The sequence below is a fragment of the Carlito syrichta genome, unplaced genomic scaffold, assembly GCF_000164805.1.
Source record: "Carlito syrichta isolate Samal-C Ts95f unplaced genomic scaffold, Tarsius_syrichta-2.0.1 Scaffold316281, whole genome shotgun sequence".
Taxonomy (NCBI): domain Eukaryota; kingdom Metazoa; phylum Chordata; class Mammalia; order Primates; family Tarsiidae; genus Carlito; species Carlito syrichta.
The window spans coordinates 2,486,871-2,509,819 of NW_007260377.1; the positions used below are offsets into that span (position 1 = coordinate 2,486,871).

The 22,949-nt window shown below is 35.2% G+C and overlaps 1 protein-coding gene across 2 annotated transcripts in view; it reads left to right on the forward strand.

Annotated features, from left to right (window-relative positions):
* NCAM2 (neural cell adhesion molecule 2) overlaps positions 1–22,949 on the forward strand; it is a 562,051-nt gene that overhangs the window by 480,250 nt on the left and 58,852 nt on the right. For both annotated transcript variants that reach the window (XM_021706993.1, XM_008074038.2), the window contains 2 exons: positions 11,068–11,187; positions 21,244–21,365. In XM_021706993.1, coding sequence (XP_021562668.1) covers positions 11,068–11,187; positions 21,244–21,365 — 242 coding nt within the window. The remainder of the gene's footprint in view (positions 1–11,067; positions 11,188–21,243; positions 21,366–22,949) is intronic.

Here is a 22,949-nt window from a genome sequence, read left to right on the forward strand (position 1 = left end):
AAAAAAAAAAAAAGATATATATATATATATATATATATATATATATATATAGAGAGAGAGAGAGAGAGAGAGAGAGAGAGAGAGAAGGAACATAAAGTGATGTCTATAGTTAGGTTTTTTTTTTTTTTTTTTGGTTTCTTTCTTTGGTACAGTGTTTTGATTCTAAGAAATATAGAGGTCTACAGTGACAATAATTCAGCATACTGTGGATATTCTTCTTGATTTTTAAAACAGTATAATGAAGATAAGTTATGACTTTCCATTCCAGAATCCCTACCAGCACTCCGTGAATTTACTGATGCAACTTTGTGGAAATATGACCACCACACAGACACACACAGAAATCATGTTTTTTCTGTGTTAAACACAAAATTACAGAGTGACATCAAATTTTTCATGCATTAAACAACTAGTACTTAAAGTGTGCCAAACACTGTTCAATGTAGTATAATAAAATAACAAAATAATTCTTCCTTAATCTTTCATGCTAACTTATGTATGTGTAAATATAAGTGAAGCTATTGGTGTCTTATTTTCTGCCAACTTGTCTAAATCAGATAAATTAAATTAATATTTTTAAATCTCACATTCCATCAGCTGTTTTCTCCACTAGTTTGTATTATTCTTTATGGTGAATTTCGGGTATAAATTTATTCTTCAAAGTGTTACTATCTCTACCTTATATAAATGGGTGCAGTTTTAAACATGAACCCATGTCATGTAGCTCATATATGACTATGTTCAAAAGAATATGTATTACACTTTAAAAATAATTTTAATTTCCTGAATTTTTCACTGTTCCAAAAGATGATAATCTCATTAATGGTAAACACTGTGGTACTAGGTGAAAAACCATGATAGTTTCAAAAATTTTGATACACAAATGGCTTTTGCTGAATATAAGTTTTAGCCTTTACAAATGCTTAAATACTAGCAGCCTTAAAAACATCACAGCTTTAAGGATAAAACACCTGCTCTGTGGTTTTATAGCAGGTAACAAGTATTCAATATTCAAATTTCTTAATAAATAGAAAAATAATTATATAATAGAAACAGATTGTACTTGCTTTAGTCTTTAAGCAGGTGAGTACCATTATTTGCATTTTCATAGACTTAGTATATATTTTCCTTCTCTAGATACAAGGAGAAATTATCACAAATTTGCCTAAGGAGAGCAATTAGGATTAGTCATTTGTTTTCCTTTGTATTTTATTGAACCTTACTAAACACAAGTGATTGTCATAAAAGAAGATTATAACGTTTTTTATATCTAACATTATAAATTAGTACAACAATTTCATCACATGATTTCTACTCCAAATCCCAACATAATTTTTCCACTCAATCAATGTTTTTTTAAAGGGAACATGTTCAGCTTAAAATTTTTTTTTAAACTTATTTTATTTGTCTTACTGTTGATTAAATATAGCCAGAATATAACAAATCAAAAGTTATTCGAATAAGATCATTTAATTCTTTTTACACTTTTTGATTGCAGTAATTTATATCCTGAAATATAATAGATGTCAATATATTATGTAAATATAATGAACTGAAATTTTAATTTATGAACATTAGTTCTTTGAGCTTTAAAATGCAAGTTGTTACAATGTCTGAATTATTATTTGCCATTTGTTTTAGGATCTGAAAATGATGGCAAACATTCATATTTATGTATTTTAAACATTTAAAGTTAGATGAAAATGAAATAAATTAGTATTAAGCAACAAAAAGTGGTAGAAAGGAACATACACATTTCTAAATACCTTGCGAGAGTAGTGTATTTTTATAACCTGAATTTCATTATACATAACAAGCAAGTTATTAGTACAAATGGAGATCTCTGGGCTAAGTATAGAAAGGAAAAATTTTAAAAAGAAATTTTAAATATTATTGAGTATTCCCTAAAATAATATTAAAACTTGAAAGTAAAGAGAGAAAATTTTTAAAATGAAGTAAGCCAAGCAAACAAAAACTTGCTCAATGTTGTACTTGGTGCATTGATATCAAATCTTGCTCATGTTCTAAAAAGACCCATGGAATCTCTATGTGGTCTGGTATATTCCACAGTAGATAATATAAAGGATAAAACAATAACAGTTCATTCTTTCTTATCTGGAAATGTGACTGGGAATCTTGAATGGGATAGATGAAATAAATTGATTGATTGAGTAGTTTAAAAATGATATTGTAGATGGCCAGAGTGTATAATATGAAGAAGTGGCTGGTAAAGTGACCTCTTTTCTACAAGAAAACTAAAAATCAGATCTCTTTTTAAACAGAGAGTCTGATTTGACTTTGTTCTGCATCTTTCTTCTTTGCCTTTTTACTATGATTATAATGTGCTCCTGTGAACTATAAGGAAAATTACTGAATTATATCCATTTTAGAGTGTTAGGAATTCATGAAGATAATCAACATGGATTTACATTTTTTAGTCTAATGAGAACACATAATTAAGTAAAATATTCTGACAATGACTTGGTGTCCTCTAGCAGCTTAAATTAAAATTTTAAAAGATCTTACACTGTCTGTAAAAATCAAGTAAAAATGACTTAAAGACTTAAAGGTGAGAACTGAAACCATAAAACTACTAGAAGAAAACTGCTACAGAACAACTGTACCCACAAAATTCATATGTTGAAACCTAATCCTTCAGATGATGGCATTTGGAGGTAGGGTTTTGGAAGGTGATTAGGTCATGAGAACAGAACACTCATGAGCGGGACTAGTGCTCTTCTAAAAGATATTCCAGAGAGTGGCCTTGCCCTTACTGCTGTGTGAGAACAAAGTGAGAACATGTCTTTAAACAAGGAAGTAGGCAATCACCAGACATCAAATCTGCTGACACTTTGATTTTTGACTTCTCAGGCTTCATAACCTTGAAAAATAAATTTCCATTGTTTATAGGTCACCCAGTACAATATATTCTATTATCACTTCCTGAATGGACTAAGATAGGAATTGGTACCCAAAAAGTAGAGGTGCTGCTCTAACAAGCACACTTGAAAAGGAAGAAGAAGCTTTGGAGTTGACTAATGGATAGAAGCTGGAAGTGTTGTAAGTACATGCAAGAAAGGGTCTACATTGCCTTGAACAGACCAAAAAGAAAATTTTTGTGAGGGCCCAGAAAGAAAAGAGGAGAGCAGTGAAGAAAACCTCAGTCTTCTTAGAGAATACTAAGAACTGAACTGAATGCGAATAGAATTGTAAACAGTAATGGATTAAAGACTTAAAGGTGAGAACCTTTAAGTTCACTCTGGTGAGGTCTCAGACACAAATGAAAAACATGTTATTGGGCAGTGAAGAAAAGATCATTCTTGTTATAAATTGACAAAGAACTTGTCTGAATTGTGTCAGTGTCCTAGTGCTTTGTGTAAGGTAGAACTTGTGAGTGATGGAATCAAGTACTTGGTTAAGGAAATGCCTAAACAAAATGTTGAGGCAGCAGTCTGATTTTTCTTGACTTCTTATGTTAAAATACAAGATAAAGAAGTGACTTAAAATGTAATTATTAATCAAAGGGAATGCAGAACCTAAATACCTGTGAGATTTTCACCCTATACATTTGTAAAAACAAAGAGAGAATGACTGTTTGGAAAAGAACATGGAGACTATAGAGGAGAGAACATTTGATATGGAAATTATTATGGAACAGCCTTCTCAGTAGAAGCTATGCGTTATTTTTCAAGACAATGGAGAATTAACCATAAAGCAGATTTGAAGATTACTAGAACTGACTCTCTCATCACAGGACCAGGGTTCAAGGGCCTACAGGACAGGAAGATTTCAAAGGTATCTGCGGGAGCTCCTGGTGCCACCTCACACATGGACTCTGCTCCTGTCATCTAGCATCATGCTCCTCACCGTCCCAGGTGTGGCTCCAATGGGCCATGGTTTGGTGTAAGATATATTGGGCGCCCCTTCAGAGGACACTGGTTAGTAAACTCTGGTTGTGTTCCTGTCATACTATCTCAAGCGTGCAGGGTACACAGACCTAGGGAGTGTGGCTGCCTCCACTTGGATTTCAAATAATAGGCCTCTGAGCAGAGCTGCAGGCTCAGATTGCCAACCTTGGAGAGCTCTAGGCCCAGGCAGAGAACTACTGCAGGAATAGTGACCAGGCTCAGAGCACCCGCATGGGGCAAAGCCACGGGGACAAAGTCTTCTGGAACCTTGGTGGCCCAACCCTTGTTTAACAAGGCTTTAGGGTTGGGACTGCTGTACCACTGGATCAAAAAACTAGAAACTCCATCCCATGGGTGGAACTAGAGGGCCAAGGATCAAGTCAAAGCAGATTCTTCTTCAGACTTAGGCTAATGGAATTTGCCCTGTTGAGTTTTAGACTTAGGTCCTGTCATTGCTTTCCATTTCTCCCCTATAGAATAGGAACGCCTATCCTATGCTTATTCCACCAATGTATTATGGAAGTGTATAACTTGTTTGAGTTCCCAGCAGGAGAGTAGTTTACCTTAGTATGAATCATACTTTGAGTTCACTCGTATTTAATTTGGGTGATATGGAGATGAGACTTCAGATTTTTTAATTGATGCTGAAATTATTTGAGACTTTGGGGTTATTAGGATGCCTGGGGCAAGGGGCAGGATGCTATAGACTGGATACTAGTGTTCCCCTCAAATCTTTATGTTGAAACCGTATTCCTGATGTGATAGTATTTGAAAGTAAGACCCTTGGGATGCGATTAGTTCATAAAAGTGTGTGAAGGACTCATGACTAGAATTTGTGCCCTTTTTAGAGAGACCCCAGATATCTGTTTTGCCCTTTCTTTAGTGTGAGGACAAAGTGAAAAAAGGTCTATGACCAAAAAGCAGAACCTCACTAGACACTTAACATGCTAGCTCCCTGACCTTAGACTTTATAGACTCTACAACTGTGGCAAATAAATTTATGTTCTTTATAAGTCACCTAGTCTGTGGTATTCTGAGCATTCAGCAACCTGACTTAAGACTAAGACAGAAATATTGGTTAAAAAAAAAAAAAAGCTTCTTAACATCGGTCTAGACAATTATTTTTTGAATATGATACTCAGAACACAGGCAGTGAAAGCAAAGTTAAACAAGTGGGATTGCACCAACTGAAAAACTTCTAGTTGCCCAATGAAACAATCACCAGAGAGAAAGGCAACCTACAGAATTAGAGAAAATATTTGCAAACCTTATACCTTAAAAAGGTTACTTTCCATAAAATAAAAGGAATTAATACAACTCAATGGCAAAAATAAATAAATAAATACAAATGGCAAATAGACATTTCTCAAAAGGAAACATACAAATGACCGATAGGTATATGAAGAGTTCTTTACATCGCCAGCCATCAGAGAAATACAAATCAAAACCACAATGAGATATCACCTCACATCTAATAAGATGCCTATTTCAAAAAGACAAAAGATAAGTGTTGGCAAGGATGTAAAGAATAGGAAACACTAGTACACTATTGTCATATGGAACCTCTGTACAGAAGTTCTCCACAAAGTTAAAAGTAGAAAATCCTTATGACCCAGCAATCTCATTTCTGGATATATATTCACAGAAAATAAAATCAGAATCTCCAAGAGAAATCTGTACTTCCAAGTTCATTGCAGCAATATTTATAACAGCTAAGATATAGAAATATCCTAAATTTCTCTCTATAGATGAATGAATAATGAAAATATGGCATATATGTATAAAATATCCATATATGTGTATAGGGTTATTACTTAGGCTTAAAATAATTTATACATATAAATGCAAACTTAAATGGAATCAAAGTATTAAAATGTTCTACATTGTGTATAGAAGCAGTAAAAATGTACTTTCTTTTGTTTTTTTTTGAGTCAGAGTCTTACTCTGTCACTCAGGCTGGAGTGCAGTCGCAGGCTCATGGCCATTGCAGCCTCGACCTGCTGGGCTCGGGTGATTCTTCCACCTCAGTCTTTCCAGTAGGCTGGGACTACAGGCGTGTGCCACCACACCCAGCAATTTTTTTTTTTTTTTTTTAAATTGTAGAGATGAGGCCTCAACAAGTTGCCCAGGCTGACCTAGAACCTCTGGGCTCAGGCAATCTTCTCACCTTCACTTCCCAAAGTGCAAGGATTACAGGTGCGGTCCACTGTGCTGGGCAAAAATGTATTTTCATTAAGCCTGTTGCAAACTCCTGCAGAAACAAGTCAGGGGATTTTCTCTCTTAAACAAAAACAAAAACAAAAACACCTGTTTGGGTTTGATTTAATTGTTTACAGAGCAAAAACTTAGTCTTAGGTGGGAAACTTCAGAGACTTCACTGTATTTTCTGATTTATCTGAGGAAATTAACAACAGGTGTGATTTTGAATGATCATTTCTACACTAGCTAAGTTTCATGATTTCTCATAGCTCTCGGAATTGTTTCACAGTTCATGACAACATGAACAGGTCCATTTTAGGCAAGTGATACAGCAGTTTTACAGCAAGTGAGACCTCTCCTGCTTACCCTGAGTAGCAGCCCTAAATGTAATCTTACTTTGGTATTTTTCTCAGTCTAATTAGTTACCAAATATAATGGTTTTTGTTCCTGTTATTCCAAGTTTTGTAAACGTTCTCTAGTACCTGCTTCTCTTAACAACCAAAGGGAAGGGAGTTTTAGTACATTATAGGAACAAACAAAAGTTTATTTTGTATAGTTCACTTTAATAGAGTTCGATTTTCTAGTAAAAAAGAGAAGAAAATTTAAAATTTTTCTTTTTAGTATGATTATTTCCAAATTTCTAAAATATAAAAAGTCTGTATTTTTCTGTCATTTCCCAGTTTAAATGCAATTGTTTTATTGTATCTCAATGTCTTGTTATACTTCCGCAATTATAGCCAGGTGAGAAATGGTTATTTGTAAAACTCAATAACATGTGAGTCAAACAGAAACATATTTTGTGAGGGAAACAAGTTCTTTATGGAACTCATTTCTGTTGCCATTTCAATGAAAAGTTCATGATTATTTATAATTTTCAGAAAATTTGCATTATGATTTCCATATAACTATAGCTGTAAAGTATCTTAATTTATACCATTTTTCCTTAGAAAACTTTTATAGTTTGTGATCTAGATCTATTTTCACCTAATTTTGGAGTTTGAATTTCTAATAAATTATAGGGCAAAAACCCATCCTACACCTCAACTTGTGATTCTATTTTTCTATTCTGTGGGCACATTTAGAGAAAGAAAGTCTATTAACCAACTTCATAATTTGAGGTACAACTCTATTATAGGGTACACCGCCTTTCATTTTGTAAGTGGTAGTTTGCTTTCTGGTCGAACCTTGGATGTTAAAAACCCTGTGTTTGGTAATATGCCGGTAAATTGCAGATGGTTTAATATACATATCCTCTCATTTAAGAAAGGCAGGTCAAATTATAGATCCAGGCATTGCCTCCCCGTATCTTTTCCTTTTCCTCTCTTTAATTTAGTCTCACTTTATGGAGTTCTTTCTACTTCCCACAATAATCTTTTTGTGCACATAATATTAATAAGCCTTAAAAGAAGGGTTATTGTACCAAAACGTTTATAGTCAGAACTCAAAAACACACTGACTTCTTGTATATAAACCTTGTAAGGCTTGCATCAATAGGTTTACTTTCATACTTCTTTTCTATAATTTTGAAGGTCATCTATAAGACCTCCCCTTGTGCACATTACCTGTTAGCCCAGCATCCTCATAACAGTTTAGTCATCATTATGCCCTCTTTGCTCCTCTCCTCTGCCAACTGCTCTAATGTGAAACTCAGTCAGAGCGTGGGAAAACCTTGACACTTAAAACAGAAAAGTGTAGGAAATGTGGAAAAACCATTCTGAATTTATCACAATGTAGCTAATATTCTGAATTTATCATAATGTGGCTAATGAAATGGATTTTCCCTTGACAGAGGTAGTGGGAACTCAAAGCTCCTCACAGCCCCTGTGAAGTGTTTGAGAAAGAGGAGCACTGACAATCCAAGCCAGAAAGTGCTTTAGCCTGAAATATTTGGATAATTCAAACATCCTTAAGGTGGAGTGTTTTGTTGTTGTTATTTTTCCTTGGTGAGGGGAGAGTTGTCTTTACTGTAAGTTCAAACTTTATTGTTTCCTCTTATTATATATGCTCTGGTACTCTGATAGCTTAGTTGTTACCCATTTTTAACCAAAAAAGATGAAGAGACTATATCTAGAACATGATCCCCACACTTCTGATTTATGTAGAATTTTATTTGCATTTGAAATTGTGTGCTTAAAATTCTGTTGCTTTTTAAAAAATTGTATAAGACAAATAGTTGAATATAAGCATTACTAGTTGCCCTCAACCACACAGCCAAGTTACAGTCTACTGCATGCTTTTAAAATAATGGTTGCTACATCTTGATATTGCAGAAATATGGAAAGTCATATCGCATATCAAAGTTGTCTGTTTTATAAAAGCATATTTATTTTTTCAAGGCTTATGACAAAAAATGGTTTTGGACAGTCAATGATATGTGATGAAGCAATCAGTGTTCCATTATACTTTCCTTCACCCTAATGAAATATGACTAGCTGTATCATGGGAGTTTATGAGCCTAGTTCACTTTGGTTTCAATATTCTTGTATTACTTAACTGATTAAATTGATAAAATATGAATTTTTAATTCTTACCTTACTTGTTATGCAGACTTTGAGCAAAAGCGTTTTCTCTTAAGGACAATAAAATGCCAACTTATTATCATTTTAACTAACTCTTAGTTTAATTTCCTTCTTCCTTTCCATAATCTGTATGACCAGGTCCATGCACTTAACTTCTTCTCGTTGTAATTACATTCTTTTCTGGAACTGAAATTATATGCATATTGACTCCTGGTTACCAACTGGATATGGGTTTTGTGAACCACGTCAACAGCCTGTCATAAATCATTGATTTCAAGCCTTATTTTGCCATTTACTCTTGCAGCTTCTAATAAGTTATATTTCTATGTCAATTGATCTTTTCCCAATCAGATTCCCTTAAATCTAAGCTCATGCATTATAATCTGAGGCTTTGACAAGGTGTTGTACTCTCAAAAGCAAATTCAGTTTTGTTATAAGGTAGGGAAATTGAGAAATACAATGTAAATTTTGTCAGTTGGAAATGTATCTTTTTTTGTTGGTTTTAAAACAAACTGCATGAGATTAAATAAAGTATGGTTGATATCTGGGCTATGAATTTTGACCACTAATATTTACCTGGTATTATGTAATTTACATATGTTTTATCCCTGCAATTTAGACACAGAAAACTTGTCCACAGTGCATTTAAAAACTTTTTAAAATGTTACAAATAATTCAATGTTAAATAATGCATGGTTGATATCCAGAAAACTAAAAAGATACCGGGATTATGAGTATTGAGGAAAAGAATGGAACAAAAGTATTAAAGCTTATATATAGGTATCCTTGAAAAATATAGAATGAAAACTGTCATCTAGTGAATCTATATCATAATGTAACTATCAGAAATAATATATTAATAAAATAGAATTTTATTGAATGTAAATCATTTTCAGTGATGGTTTGTGTAAAACAATAGCCCTGTGTATGTTTCTAATTACTTATAATTTAATTTTTATATATTTTCTACTATGAATTAATTATTTGATTTGGAGTTATTTTGTAAACCAGACATAACTTCCTTTTGATTGTCATTACAACATTTCTCTTTCCAATAGTGAAAATTTTGCAGTTAAGGATAGTGGCAACTATGAAATTTTATCAACTCCTCTGGACAACTTTGTGAAGATTTAATAATTTGAAATATACAATTGCATTTAAAATGATCAAGGGTAAAATGACAAGGGTTGACATCACTCTAGATACATTTCTTTTTTTTTTAATTTTAAATGTGGGGTACAATTCAGGTTAGGTACACAAACGTTCATTGTGCAGTTACCCTTGTTGATGAGGCATGCCCCTCCATCCCCTGGCAGTTTCCCCCAACTGCCAATCCCTTTCTTATAATATTATGATAATTGTTCAAGGTCTGCTTATGAGTGAGAACATATGGTATTCTGCTCTTTGTTTCTGTGATAGATCACTGAGAATGATTGACTCTAAATCCATCCAAGTTGCTGCAAAGTCCATATGTTTGTCCTTCTTTATGGCTGCATAATAGTCTAATGTGTATATGTACCACTTTTTTTTTTTTTTTTATGCAGTCCAGCTTCCATGGGCAGCATGGTTGGTTCCATGTTTTTGCTATTGTGAATAGAGCTGCGACAAACATGTGTTTGCGGTTATCTTTTTGGTAGAATCACTTGAGTTCCTCCGGGTATATTCCTAATAGGGGGATTGCTGGGTCATATGGAAGGTCAATTTTTAGTTCTTTCAGATATCGCCACTCTGTCTTCCAAAGAGGTTGCACTAGTTTGCATTCCCACCAGCAATGTAGAATATGTTTCTAATAACCATTTGCTGTGTATCTTTTCAAAATCTTTCCCTCTTTTGTGTCTTATTGAATCCAGTTCTGCTATAGTATATAATTAAGAAGAAATTCAGAGAATGTATAAGTTATGAGAATGCCTCAAGCTGGAATAAAAATACTTTGATTTGATTTAATATTATAAAATGATCTAGTTTTGCTGTATTTTCAACTTTGTGATGTTTCTTTGACATGACTAAAACATCTTACACTGAAGGCCAGTCTTCTATACATCAAATTCCATGTCTTTATTAAATTCAATAGAAATAATCTATTTTGAGTAGATAAAATACTTGGAAAACATACAGAAAATATGTTTTATTCATGCCATTCTTATTTCTTGGCTATTGAAAAGATGAAAAGAAAATGTTTTTCTTTCTACTTTGTGAATGTAGGTATCACAGACGAGTGTTGATTTTCTTCTTTGAAAGTTATTGTGCAGAGTTGGAGAGCTAGAGTAGAGGTGAAGAAGAGGACTGTCCACAGATCATTTTCACATATGACTTTTCTATGTTTTCAGGTGTCACAGAAAACTTTACAGTGGAATTATTCACTCAGCATTGTAATAGGTTGACTTGTTTTCCTTATTAAAATGCATTAAACATAGATATATGTATATATATTTTTCTTCTAGCAATGGTTGTTTTGAGCAACCTGGAACCAAATACAACTTATGAAATCAGAGTTGCAGCTGTTAATGGAAAGGGGCAAGGAGACTACAGTAAAATAGAAATCTTCCAGACGTTGCCAGTTCGTAAGTAATCATCTCTATTTTGTTCTCTTTGTCATTCTATTCTCTTGCAAATTTAATCAATTTTAAAATGCAGTGAGATGTTTCAACACTTTTTGGAGATGAATTATGTCTTTGCTGAAGTAGCTTCTGAAGATGGTGACATCTCAGATTTATAAAAATAACTTTGTTTTGGAGCAAGGCAAAAAAGAAAAAGTGCACTATAATAAACACAGTATAAATTGTTCTCAGAAAATTGTCCCCATTGCAAAGGTATCCTCCTCCACAATCTGATGAACTGAATTGTAGTGTGGAGACTATATTCTGTGAGAGAATAGAAAAATGTGCAACGTGTCCAATATTCTGTGCTTGTGATGAGGGATTACTATTGACCTTATTCCACAAATTATGTAGGTGCTAATGAGAAAAGGGAACCACCAAATAAATCCAGTACTTCACTGACTACAGAGATGAACTATTGTAGTGTTGTTTTGGTAACCCTCTTGTTGTGGGTTTTGTATGTCCATTGAATTCCCTAGAAGTGAAGATTAAATTTTAAAAGATTTATATTTCCTTTATGCTGAATGAATTATTTACAAATATGAAAAAAGTAGCCAGGTATAGTGACTCATGCTTGTAATCCTAGCTACTCAGGAGACTGAGGTGGGAGGATTGCTTGAGGCCAGGAGTTCAAGACAAGCCTGGGCAAGATAGCAGGACTCCATTTATAAAAAATGAAACAAATTAAATGTGGGAAAACTTAATGAGTGTGACTGAACAAATACTGTTATAAAATCTGTGTACACTCCTCCCCAGTATTTATTCATGTTAGGAGAGCCAAATTTCTCACAATAAATTACCTGATCCAACCTTTGTAACCAATAATTCTCTTTTGATTATCATAAGATCTTTAGATGGATTCCTTTGCTCCATTTCGCAATGCTGCTGTCATGTTTTAGACCCTCACTATTTTTTTCACCAGGATGACTTCAAGTACATCTTGACTCATAATGCTACCTCCAGTCTAGTCTTCTTCTAACCCATCCTCCAAAATGATTCTTGAGTGACTTTACAAACATTTAGAGATCCATCTCTTCTCTGCTTAAAATCCATTCTTCATCTACCAACCTTCCACCCAGATACATCTTTGCCTGCCTGCTATCCTCACACTGACTCTACCAACTCCTACAGAGTTCTCTGCACCAAGAGGTTGATCTATACTTTGAGGGTGCTGCTTCCTTTTTCCATAGAACTGTCCACTCTGAGTTGATTGCTCTGCTTGTGATAGTTCCCAGGGTCCCTTTAGATCAGTCCAAAATCATTGCTTGCTTTTCTCAGTAAAACTCTAGATATCCCTTCCAACTTTATTTCCTCCTACCTTTAGACTTACCCTTCATTCATTGGTTCATGAATCACCTAAGTGTATTAATGATGAACCACCACTCTTTGACTCTGTCATTATTTTTGATTTTCCCTCTAAAGGAACACTTCTATTCTCTTAGTGTACTGTTGTTGATTTGCCAAACTAACCTGTACACAGGAGTACTTTGAAGGTAGTGATATTGGATTTTTTAAAGAATAAATATGCATTTTAGCTGCTTCTCAGGATTGTTTGAAAGTTCAAATAAGATTATGTATGCAAAGAACTTAATATGCCATAGCTATCTATTAGTAATTATTATTATGGATGTTATTCCTTTTGAATAAGCATTATTTTGTAATTGTGACTAGAAACCATTAGTTTAACCTATTTCTCTGTAGTAGAATCTAAATTTGTTCTAATTTTTTAAAGAAAGTATAGACTCACAAATTTGTTATGTAGTAAAGATTAAGTATATAAGTAAATATTTCAAATAGATATGTAAAATATTTGCTATTGAAAATGTAGTCCCTGCTTTATAATTATCTTAAAATGCTGATATCAAAGTAATGCAATTATAATATAATTATTAAGTAAATTTTTCCCTTATAACATGCAGATATTTCTAAGTTACAATTTAAAAATAATACTAAACCATTGGAGCTAGTATCACTTTATAATATTTAGATATCCTCATAATTATTAAATGCTTTTAAGAAGTTCTTATACTGGTTTTTACAGAAGTTTTAATTCATTCATCCAAAATATATTTTGTTAGATATAGTTTTTTTTAATAATATCTGTACACTAATTTAGTTAATTTTAATGTGCAATCACTCCACAAATTCTCTATTCACTATCTCTGTATGACTGTACCATATGGGGCTATTTTATTTTACCAACTTGCATGTGAACTTACTCCATTGTGTCATATGTATGTATATATTTTGAATGTGAGGTGCATTTCAGGATTAGGTACATAAGTGGTCAAAGTACAGGTAAAGTTTGGTCCTCCCTTTGGTCCCCAAATTGCCTGGTTTGAAATCAATTACCCTCATTGATATTTATCCACCCCTTCTATTCCCTGGCAGTTTCCCAGTACTGCCAGTCCCTTTCTTACACTATTATGATAAATGTTCAGGATTTGCTTATGAGTGAGAACATGTGGTACTCAGTTTTTTGTTTCTGTGATAGATCACTGAGTATTATAGACTCTAAATCCATCCAGGTTGCTGCGAAGTCCATACTTTTGACCTTCCTTATGACTGTGCAATATTCCATTGTGTATGTACCACATTTTGTTAATCCAGTCCACTTTTGATGGGTAGCATGGTTGATTCCATGTTTTTGCTACTGTGAATAATATTGCAATAAACATGTCTGTGCAGGTATCTTTTTTATAGAATGATTTGAGTTCCTCCAGGTATATTCTCAGAAGGAGTATTGCCGGGTTGTATGAACGGTCTATTTTTAGAACTTTTAGGAATTGCCACACTGTTTTCCACAGAGATTGCACTAGTATATACTCTCACTAACATTGTAGATGTGTTACATATTCCATTTTCTCTGCATCTTCTCTAGCAGCTGTTGTTTTTTGAGTTATTGATGATGGCCATCCTGACTTGAGTTAGGTGATATCTCAGAGTGGTTGTGATTTGAAATTCTCTGGTGATACTTTTTCATGTATCAGTTGACTGTTCCTATGTCTTCTTTTGAGAAGTATCTATTTATATCATTTGCCCACTTTTTAATAGGGCTGGTTTTTTTTTTTTTTTCTTTCTGCTCATTTGAGTTTGTTATAGACCCTGCATGTTAGGCCTTTGTCAGATATACAGTTGGCAAATATTTTTTTCCTATTTGTTTGACTGTCTCCCCACTCTCTTGATGGTTTCTTCTGCCTTGCAGAAATTTTTCAGTTTGATAAAGTCTCCTTTGTTTATCTTATCTCTTATGGCATGGGAATTCGAGGGTTTGATCAGGAATTATTTGCCTATTCCAATTTCCATAAGGGCGTCTCCTGCATTTTCCAAGATTTTTATAGCTTGAGGTTATGCATTTAGGTCTTTGATCCATTTACAGTTGATTTTTGTGTATGGTGATTGGTAGGGGTTCTGTTTCAAAATTCCGCATGTGGTCAGTTTTCTCAGTACTATTTATTGAATAGGTTCTCCTCTCCTCAGTTGTTGTTGGTGGAGGCTTTATTGAAGATGAATTGGTTGAGAAACTAGGTTTTGCTCTTGGAATCTCTAGCCTGTCCCATTGGTCCATATGCCTGTTCTTCTACCAATCCCAGGCTGTTTTGATTATTATAGCCTTATAGTAAGTTTAAAGTCTGGAAGTGTGATCCCTCCCATTTTGTTTCTTTGCTATGGATTGCGCCTTTGGTAGGATGATCATCTTAATAATGTAGATTCTTCCAATCCATGAATCATGGAATATTTTTCCATTTGTTTGTATGTTCTTTGATTTCTTTGAGCAGTGTTTTGTAGTTTCCATTGTAAAGGTATTTTACTTCTCTGGTTAGGAAGATGCTAAGGTCTTTCTTTCTTTCTTTCTTTCTTTCTTTCTTTCTTTCTTTCTTTCTTTCTTTCTTTCTTTCTTTCTTTCTTTCTGTGTGGCAATTGTGAAAGGGACTGTGCTTTATATTTGGTTCTCTGCCTGTTTGTCAATGGTGTATAAGTATGCGACTGTCTTTTACACATTTATTTTGTAGTCTGAGACATTGACATAGTCCTTTATCAGTGCAAATAAAGTTTTGACAGATTCTCTTGGATTTTCAAGGTATGGGATCATATAATCAGCAAAGAGGAATAACTTATTTGGATACCCCTGATTTTCTTTTCTTGTCGGATTGCTCTAGCTGGGACTTGCAACACTATGTAGAATTGGAGGGAGGAGAGTGGGCAGCCTTGTCTTGTTCTGGTTTTGAGGGCAAATGCTGGCAATTTCTGTCTGTTTTGCAGTATTTTGGCTGTGGGTTTATCATAGATGGTGCTTACTATTTTGATGTATGTTCCATCTATGCCTAGGCATGCAAGGGTTTTTATGCTGGTTTTTATGGAAAGCTTTTTCTGCATCTAATGATATAAACATGTGGTTCTTGTTTTTACATCTGTCAATGTATTTAATTACATTTATGGTCTTGTAGATGTTGAACCAGTGCTACATCCCAGGGTGAAGCCTACTTAGTCATGATGGATGGTTTTTGAGAAGTGTTATTGGATCCAGTTTGCTAGAATCTTTTTGAGAATTTTTGCAACTATGTTCATTAGGGATATTGACCTGTAGTTCTCTTTCTTTGTTGGATCTTTACCCGGTTTGGGTATCAGTGTGATGTTAGCTTCATAAATGATTTGGTGAGAGTTCCATCTTTCTCAGTTGCCTGGTATACTTTCAATAGGATTGGTATAAACTCTTCCTTGTATATTTTGTAGAATTCTGCTGGAAAGCCATCTGATCCAGGGCTTTTTTTTTTGTAGGTAATTTTCTTATAACAAAGTCAGTTTCCTGGTTTGTTATTGGTCTATTTAGGGTTTCAATTTCTTCTTGTTTCGACCTTGGGAGGTTGTGTGATGTCAGAATGTTCTCCATTTCATTTAGATTATCAAGTTTGTTTCCATACAGGTGTACATAGAAATCTCTGATAAACTTTGTATTTCTTTGAGATCTTTTGTATTTCTTTTGCATTTCTGATTGTGTTTATTTAGAGTTTTTCTCTCTTTGTCTTGTTCATTCTGGCTAGGGTTCCATCAATCTTGTTTATGCTTGCAAAGAACCAACTTTTTGTTTTGTTGATTTTTTTCTATATTTGTGTCTTCTGTGTCCCATATTTGGGCTTTTACTTTGGTGATCTGGATTCTTCTGGTGAAGTTAGGGTTTTGGTGGTCTTACTATTTCAGCTCCCTTTGGTGATTTGTTGAGCTGTTAACTTGTGATATTTCTATTTTCTTGATGTGTGTTCTTAGAGATATACACTCCCTTCTTAGTATTGCTTTTATGGTATCCCAGAGGTTTTGGCAAGAGGTTATTTCATTTTCATTTGTTTCCAGTAATCTTTTATTTTCTGTTTTCATTTCTGTGTTGACCCAGGAGTTGTTCAGCATCATGCTGTTTAGTGTCTATGCTTTTGTAGGTTTTGAAGAAATTTTGTTGGTGGTGATATTTACTTTTATACACTGTGGTCTGTGAAGGTACATAACATAACTTCAATCTTATTGAAATTTGTTTATGCTTGATGTATGCTTGAGGATGTGGTTGATCTTGGAGTATGTTACATGTGGTGATGAGTAAAATGTATATTTCGTGAAAGTTGGGTGAAGTGTTCTGTAAGTATCTATTAAGTCCATTTGGTCACCTTTCAAGTTGAGGTCCTAGTCTCTGTTGATTTTTTGCCTAAATTATCTATCAGGATTGTTAGTGGGGTGTTTAATTCCCAAGCTATGATGGTGTTAGAGTTAAAATCGTTTTTTTAGTTTACTTAATAACTGTTTTATAAAAACTGATGCTTCTATTTTGAGTACATATATGTTTACGATGGATATTTCTTGTTCATGGATTGAACCTGTTATCATTATTTAGTGTTCTTTCATATCTTTTTAAATTTTTGATAGCTTAAATGTTGTTTTGTCTAATATTAAGATCATGACTCTTGCCTTCTTTTGTGATCTTTTAGCTGAAAATTTGTTTCTATCTTCTAACTTTGAGTTTGTGAGAGTCCTTTGTAGTGAGATGTGTTTCCTGGAGGCATACATGACCTCTTGGGTTATGCTTTTTTTTTAATCTATATCTTTTCAGTGTTGCATTTAGTACATTCATATTTAGGCTAATTATTGAAATGTGAGAGTCTGGCCCTGTCATAAGGTTCCAATAAGGCTGTTTTGTTTTCTTTTAGCTTTTGTGTTAATGTATGTGTGTGTTTTCATTTTTATGAGTTTACTGTGTTTTCCGTTGCTTCTGTGTTTGTTTGTGATCTTGGGAAGTATATGGTCTTTCTTTTGCTTCTTTTTTCTCTGTTCACAGCACTTTTTAAAGTATATCCTGTAGAGCTGCTGTGGAAGCAGCATATTTTCTTAGGGATTGGATGTCAGGGAAGGATATTAATTATCCATTGCTGATGATGCTTACCTTGGCTGGGTAGGAGATTCTTGGTTGAAATTGCTTATCTTTGAGAACACTACAAATTGGGGTTCAATTCCTCTGGCCGGTAGTGTTTCTGCAGTTAAGTCTGGGGTGATTCTGACTGGTCTTCCCCAGTAGATAGGGACCTTTTTCCCTTGCTGCCTTTAGGTTTTGTCCTTTTATGCCTACTTCGTGCAAGTGGATTACTATGTGTCTAGGGGTTCGTCTTCTAGTGTAATGTCTTCAGGGTTTCTCTGAATCTCTTGTGCTTTGATAGTTATCTCTCTGGGCAGATGAGAAAAGTTTTCTTGAATCACCTCACTCAATGTTTGTTCCAAGGTGTTTTCATTTCTCTTTCTTCCTCAGGTATGCCAATCGGATGTAGGATTGGCATCCTGATATAATTGCATATTCTTGGAGAGTTTCTTCTTTCTTTTTTGTTCTATATTTTGATAGATTATGTTAATTCCATATTTTGGTCTTCCAGCTCTGATATTCTTTCTTTTCTTCTGCTTGGTCAATTCAGCATCTCTTGCTTGTCAGTTTTTTTATTTATTTCTTGGAGGGAGTTCTTTATTTCTGTTATTTCTAAATTTGCTTTCGTGAATCTGTCCAACTCTGTTGCAATTTCATGTACCTTTAGCCCTTGAAATTCTTGATTTTTATTCATTCTATCCAACGATTATCAGATCTCTGTGAGTACCTTCTGGGTACTGTCATTTTTGGAGACGGCCATTGCTTGTACTCCAATATCTGTATTTACAGGCACTGACTCTGTTAGGACCTTGAAGGTTACCAGTGGTTTTTTTGTTGATTTTTCTTCATTTGTAGTAGTTCTCTTATCTTACTCTTTAATTCCATTGTTTAGTGGGGAATGACGAATCAATCACTTCTGATATTTGCTCTATCTTCTGATGTTCCCTGAACCAGGCCTCTAGGTTTGTTCAGTTGTGAAATAGGATTGGAATGGGGTGTTGTGCTATATCTCTACAATTTTGAGCACTTACTGTGTAGTGGGGGAGGGGCTGCAAGGATTCAGTTCCTATTGTCAGGTCACAATGAATGCTATCTGATAAATGGATCAGCTGGAATTCACTCTCCATAGCCACACAATATGACTTTACAATGGATACACTTGTGCAGCCCTTGAGTCCAAGACAGGGTATAAGAGAGAAAAGAGAGGGATGAAGGAGAGTACAAAGGGAAAGAAGAAGAAAGAGAGAAAATAAAAAACAACACAGAGAAAGAACAACAAGAGAAAGAAGGAAGAAAGGAAAGAGAAAACCAGCCAGAAAACAAACAAAACAAAACAAAAAGAAGCAAACAAACAAATAATTTAAAAAAGAGAAAACAGCAACAAAAACCAAAACCCAAAAATGCTGTTGGTAGAGATTTCTCAACTTTAGTATACCTCTTTGGGGGAGGGAGGTGCTCTCTCTTGTGGTGAGTTTTGCCACTGCAGGTCTGTAACAGCAGTTTCCCTCTTGCTGTTGAAACTTGAGAAGTTAGAATCTTCACCCCCCCGCTGCCTGCAGTTTATAGCTGGTGTGTTTAGGAGTGGAGGTGGGAAACTTGACTCAGCATCTCCCAGGTTCTCTTCCCATTACTTCCTCTCCCAGCATAGTCACAGCTCCCACAGCATCCAGTTGGTGGCAGGGGAATGGGACCTATGGCCTCTAACTTGCCCTCCTTGTCTCTTGTACCTGTTGTAGAGACCTGGGGGTGGTAATCAGCTAGGTACTCATCAGTCTCCTTCTCAGTCAGATATGCTGTATGCAACTGTCGCACAGCAGATGGTTCAGGATCGGGGGTGGGATTTTGTAGATCGTCTGGGACTCTGCATCTGCTGTTAACCACCAGAACTTGTGCACTGGGGTGATCCTCTGTGAGTTTGTGGAGAGCATTCCCGAAGTGATGCAGAGATTGCCACCTGGTCTTAAGACGTAAGTGTGCTGTTCCATTACATCCCCCCTGGAGCACTTCTCTGTGCAGGCTTTAGAGTGACTGCTCAGTTTCTCTACAAACGGCTATTATTGCCACAATGAGGTTGGGCAAGATAGCTTTCTCCCCAGCAAGTGCCACAGTCTCAGGATCTCTGGTCCCAGTGGCAGGGCATCACAGGCTAGCCTGGTGCTGGTAGCAGTGTCAGCAAGTCCAAGACCAGGGTGCCTGTCTCCTGTGCTTATTCTGAACTCTGCCTTTGGCTCCATCGTTGTGCTCCCTCTGCAATCCTTACTGCCAGTGTCCCATCTGGCACTGTGGTGATGGGTATGGCAGTTCCTCCAGCAGCTTCTTCCCAGGAAAAGCTTTGTTGATTTTAGAAAATGGCACTCAGCTTCTGTGCTTTGGGAAGTGCTAGGATCCAAGCAGAATGACTGCAGCACCAGCCACTTCACCAGATCCCTGGCCAAACAAGTCCCCACTCAGTCAGTCACTCAGACACACATGCAAATTCATCCATACACTCACTCACTCAGAGAGATTCATGCAGTCTGACTGGCTATGCCATCATCTTTGGATAGGTCATATATTTTTTTAATGATGTGACTTTCCTCAAACACACTACTTGCTTGCTTAAGGTTATCAAAACCATTTTAGAAATAAAATAACCTATTGAGACGTAAAATCCTATGTTCTACTATATAGGTAGTATAAGATCCTGCTCAGTTTATTGTGCTTTGTTTGCCTTGGCATTTCTCTGAGAACAATTAGTATTACACTTTTTTTGAACATTATAAATAAAGTTTGTGTGAGAGATTCTTAGTTTTACCATGTTCCTATCCATATAAATATTTGTATCTATATCCAGAGAGAATTGGAGGAAGCAGAAACAGACAGATGCCAGTAGATGTCCAAGCATCAGTGGCACACAGCAGGGAGCTCCCATCCAAGTCCTCAAGAAGTGGTGGAATTTCTTCATGTAGAAATTCTTACACTTCAATAGATTCTACTGAAAATATTAAAATATTATAAGAATCTATTCAAAATATTATAAGCGTCTTTGTTGTAAAGTCATCTCTTTGTTGAAGAATAGTATCAAAAAGCATGTATGTTTATAAAGCAAGGAGAAAATAAAATATTGAAACACAGGACTATAAAACTGAATACTACAAGTTTTATTCAAATATACATCTTGCAAATAAAGTGCTTATTAAAGCAGTTAAGGAATTGCAAGTCATTATCGTTTTTGATAGATGCATAATCTATACATATTAATATGTTAGCATGTTTACATTAAATGTTTACAAGGCATTATAAAGTAAATTTACATTAAGAAAAGAAATGGGATTGAAAATGATTGGTAATAAGAGAAATTTTTACATTTGAACAATGCAGTACTTTTTCTAGAGCATTTGCACATCAATATAAATTATATATTTGTTCCTGAGGTTTCATAATTTTGGCATCATAATTCTAGTTTTATAAACGTTGCTGTTTCTTGGATGGGGAAAAAGAGAATCAGAAGTTATATCACAACAAAGGACAAATATCAAATGTTAAATTCCAGATAACATCGTATATTTTGACTACATTATTAAAATGCAGTTTCTTTAGGTATCTGAAATGTATGCAAATGAAGAAATGTTGTATTGCTTATCTAGGTGAACCAAGTCCTCCATCCATACATGGACAGCCAAGCAGTGGGAAGAGCTTTAAACTCAGCATCACCAAGCAGGATGATGGAGGGGCTCCCATTTTGGAATACATTGTGAAATATAGAAGTGTGAGTAACTTATTTATTATCACTTTGTATCAAGATTTTTCAAATTGTGTTCTGCAGATCAGAAGTGAATGCATATTCAGGAACTGCAGTGATAAATGCTAATTTTCTATTCCTAATATTCATTATTGTGACTTAGTTTGGTAAAATTTAAGTTAGGACCATCAAAATAATCTAGTGGCTTTCATCTTGTGATTTTTAGGTGTGAAATGGGATTTAGCAACATTTCAGAAATGAGACTGCATGTTCCCTGTTTGTCTGACAAGTTTCTTATTTCCACTTGCTCTTAGTAACTTCAGGCTTAATTTAGGTAGGATTATTTGAACATCACACCTCTGAATAAATTACTTTAATCAAATAGTCAGATTACTTTATATTAACATTTAACAAACAGTGGTCACACTGAACTTGAGGAGAGGGAATAGTTTACTTCAGGGTTAATTGAAACTAGCCAGTAAAGGGCTTTGGACAGCTAAGTACTATATGAGGACTTTTGATAAGTCTAGGGAAAACGAATGTCCACTGCTTGCAGAGTGATGAATGAGGTGGCCCTATGAACTTTGCCTCTTTGCTTTCAGTTGAAATGATTCTGGCCGGGCTCGGTGGCTCAGCCTGTAATCCCGCGCCTTTGGGAGGCTGAGGTGAGTGGATTGCCTGAGCCCGCGGGTTCGAGACCCGCCTGGGCAGCGAGATCTCATCTCTACAATAAATCAAAAAAAAAATCAGCCGGGCGTGGTGGCGCATGCCTGTAATTCCAGCTACTTGGAAGGCTGAGGCGGAAGGATCGCCGGAGCCCAGTAGGCCGAGGCTGCGGTGGCCGGGAGCGGCCACTGCACTCCAATCTGGGTGACAGAGTGAGACTCCGACTCAAATAATAATAATAATAATAATAATATCATGGTCTAACTATCTCTAGTCTCGTTACTGCCGTCTTCCTAAAAACATACATTTGATCATGCAACTTTGCTGCTTGAACATTGTTAATGACTGTGCACTAGACACAGGATGAAGTTAAGCGTTCTGGCATAGAGTACATGGTTCTTTGCAGATGAGAGCCATCTTCCATCATGCTATCTGTTCTAGCAACTGCTTCACTCATCTTTCTTCAAAGGTTCACAGTATGCCTTTCTCCGATTCTGTACCTTTTGCTTTGAAATGCTTCTTGCCCTTCCAAACAGGACTCTTGTTTCTTCTTCTCTCTCCCTATTCTTGAAGACCCAGTTCTAATGTTACTGCTCAGTGAGTTTTCTCTGACTTCTAATAATCATTATAACACTTTTCCCCAAAAATAATGACAGCAGCTCACACCATGTGCCAGACACCGTGCTAAACATTTCATATTTATTGCGTCATTTAGTATTTTTAACAACACTATGAGATAGTGCTGATATTAGTCGCCATTATAAAAATGGGGAAACAGGTTAGAGAGGTTAACTAGAATTAACAGTTTCCCTGAAGTTCACTAGGACTTTATCAACTTCTCCATTATTGCTCCATAACCCTGTTATCCACATATTTATTCAAGTGGCTTCCCTCTCTCCCCCTTCTTTTTATTTTTTTTTGAGTTGGAGTCTCACACTGTCTCCC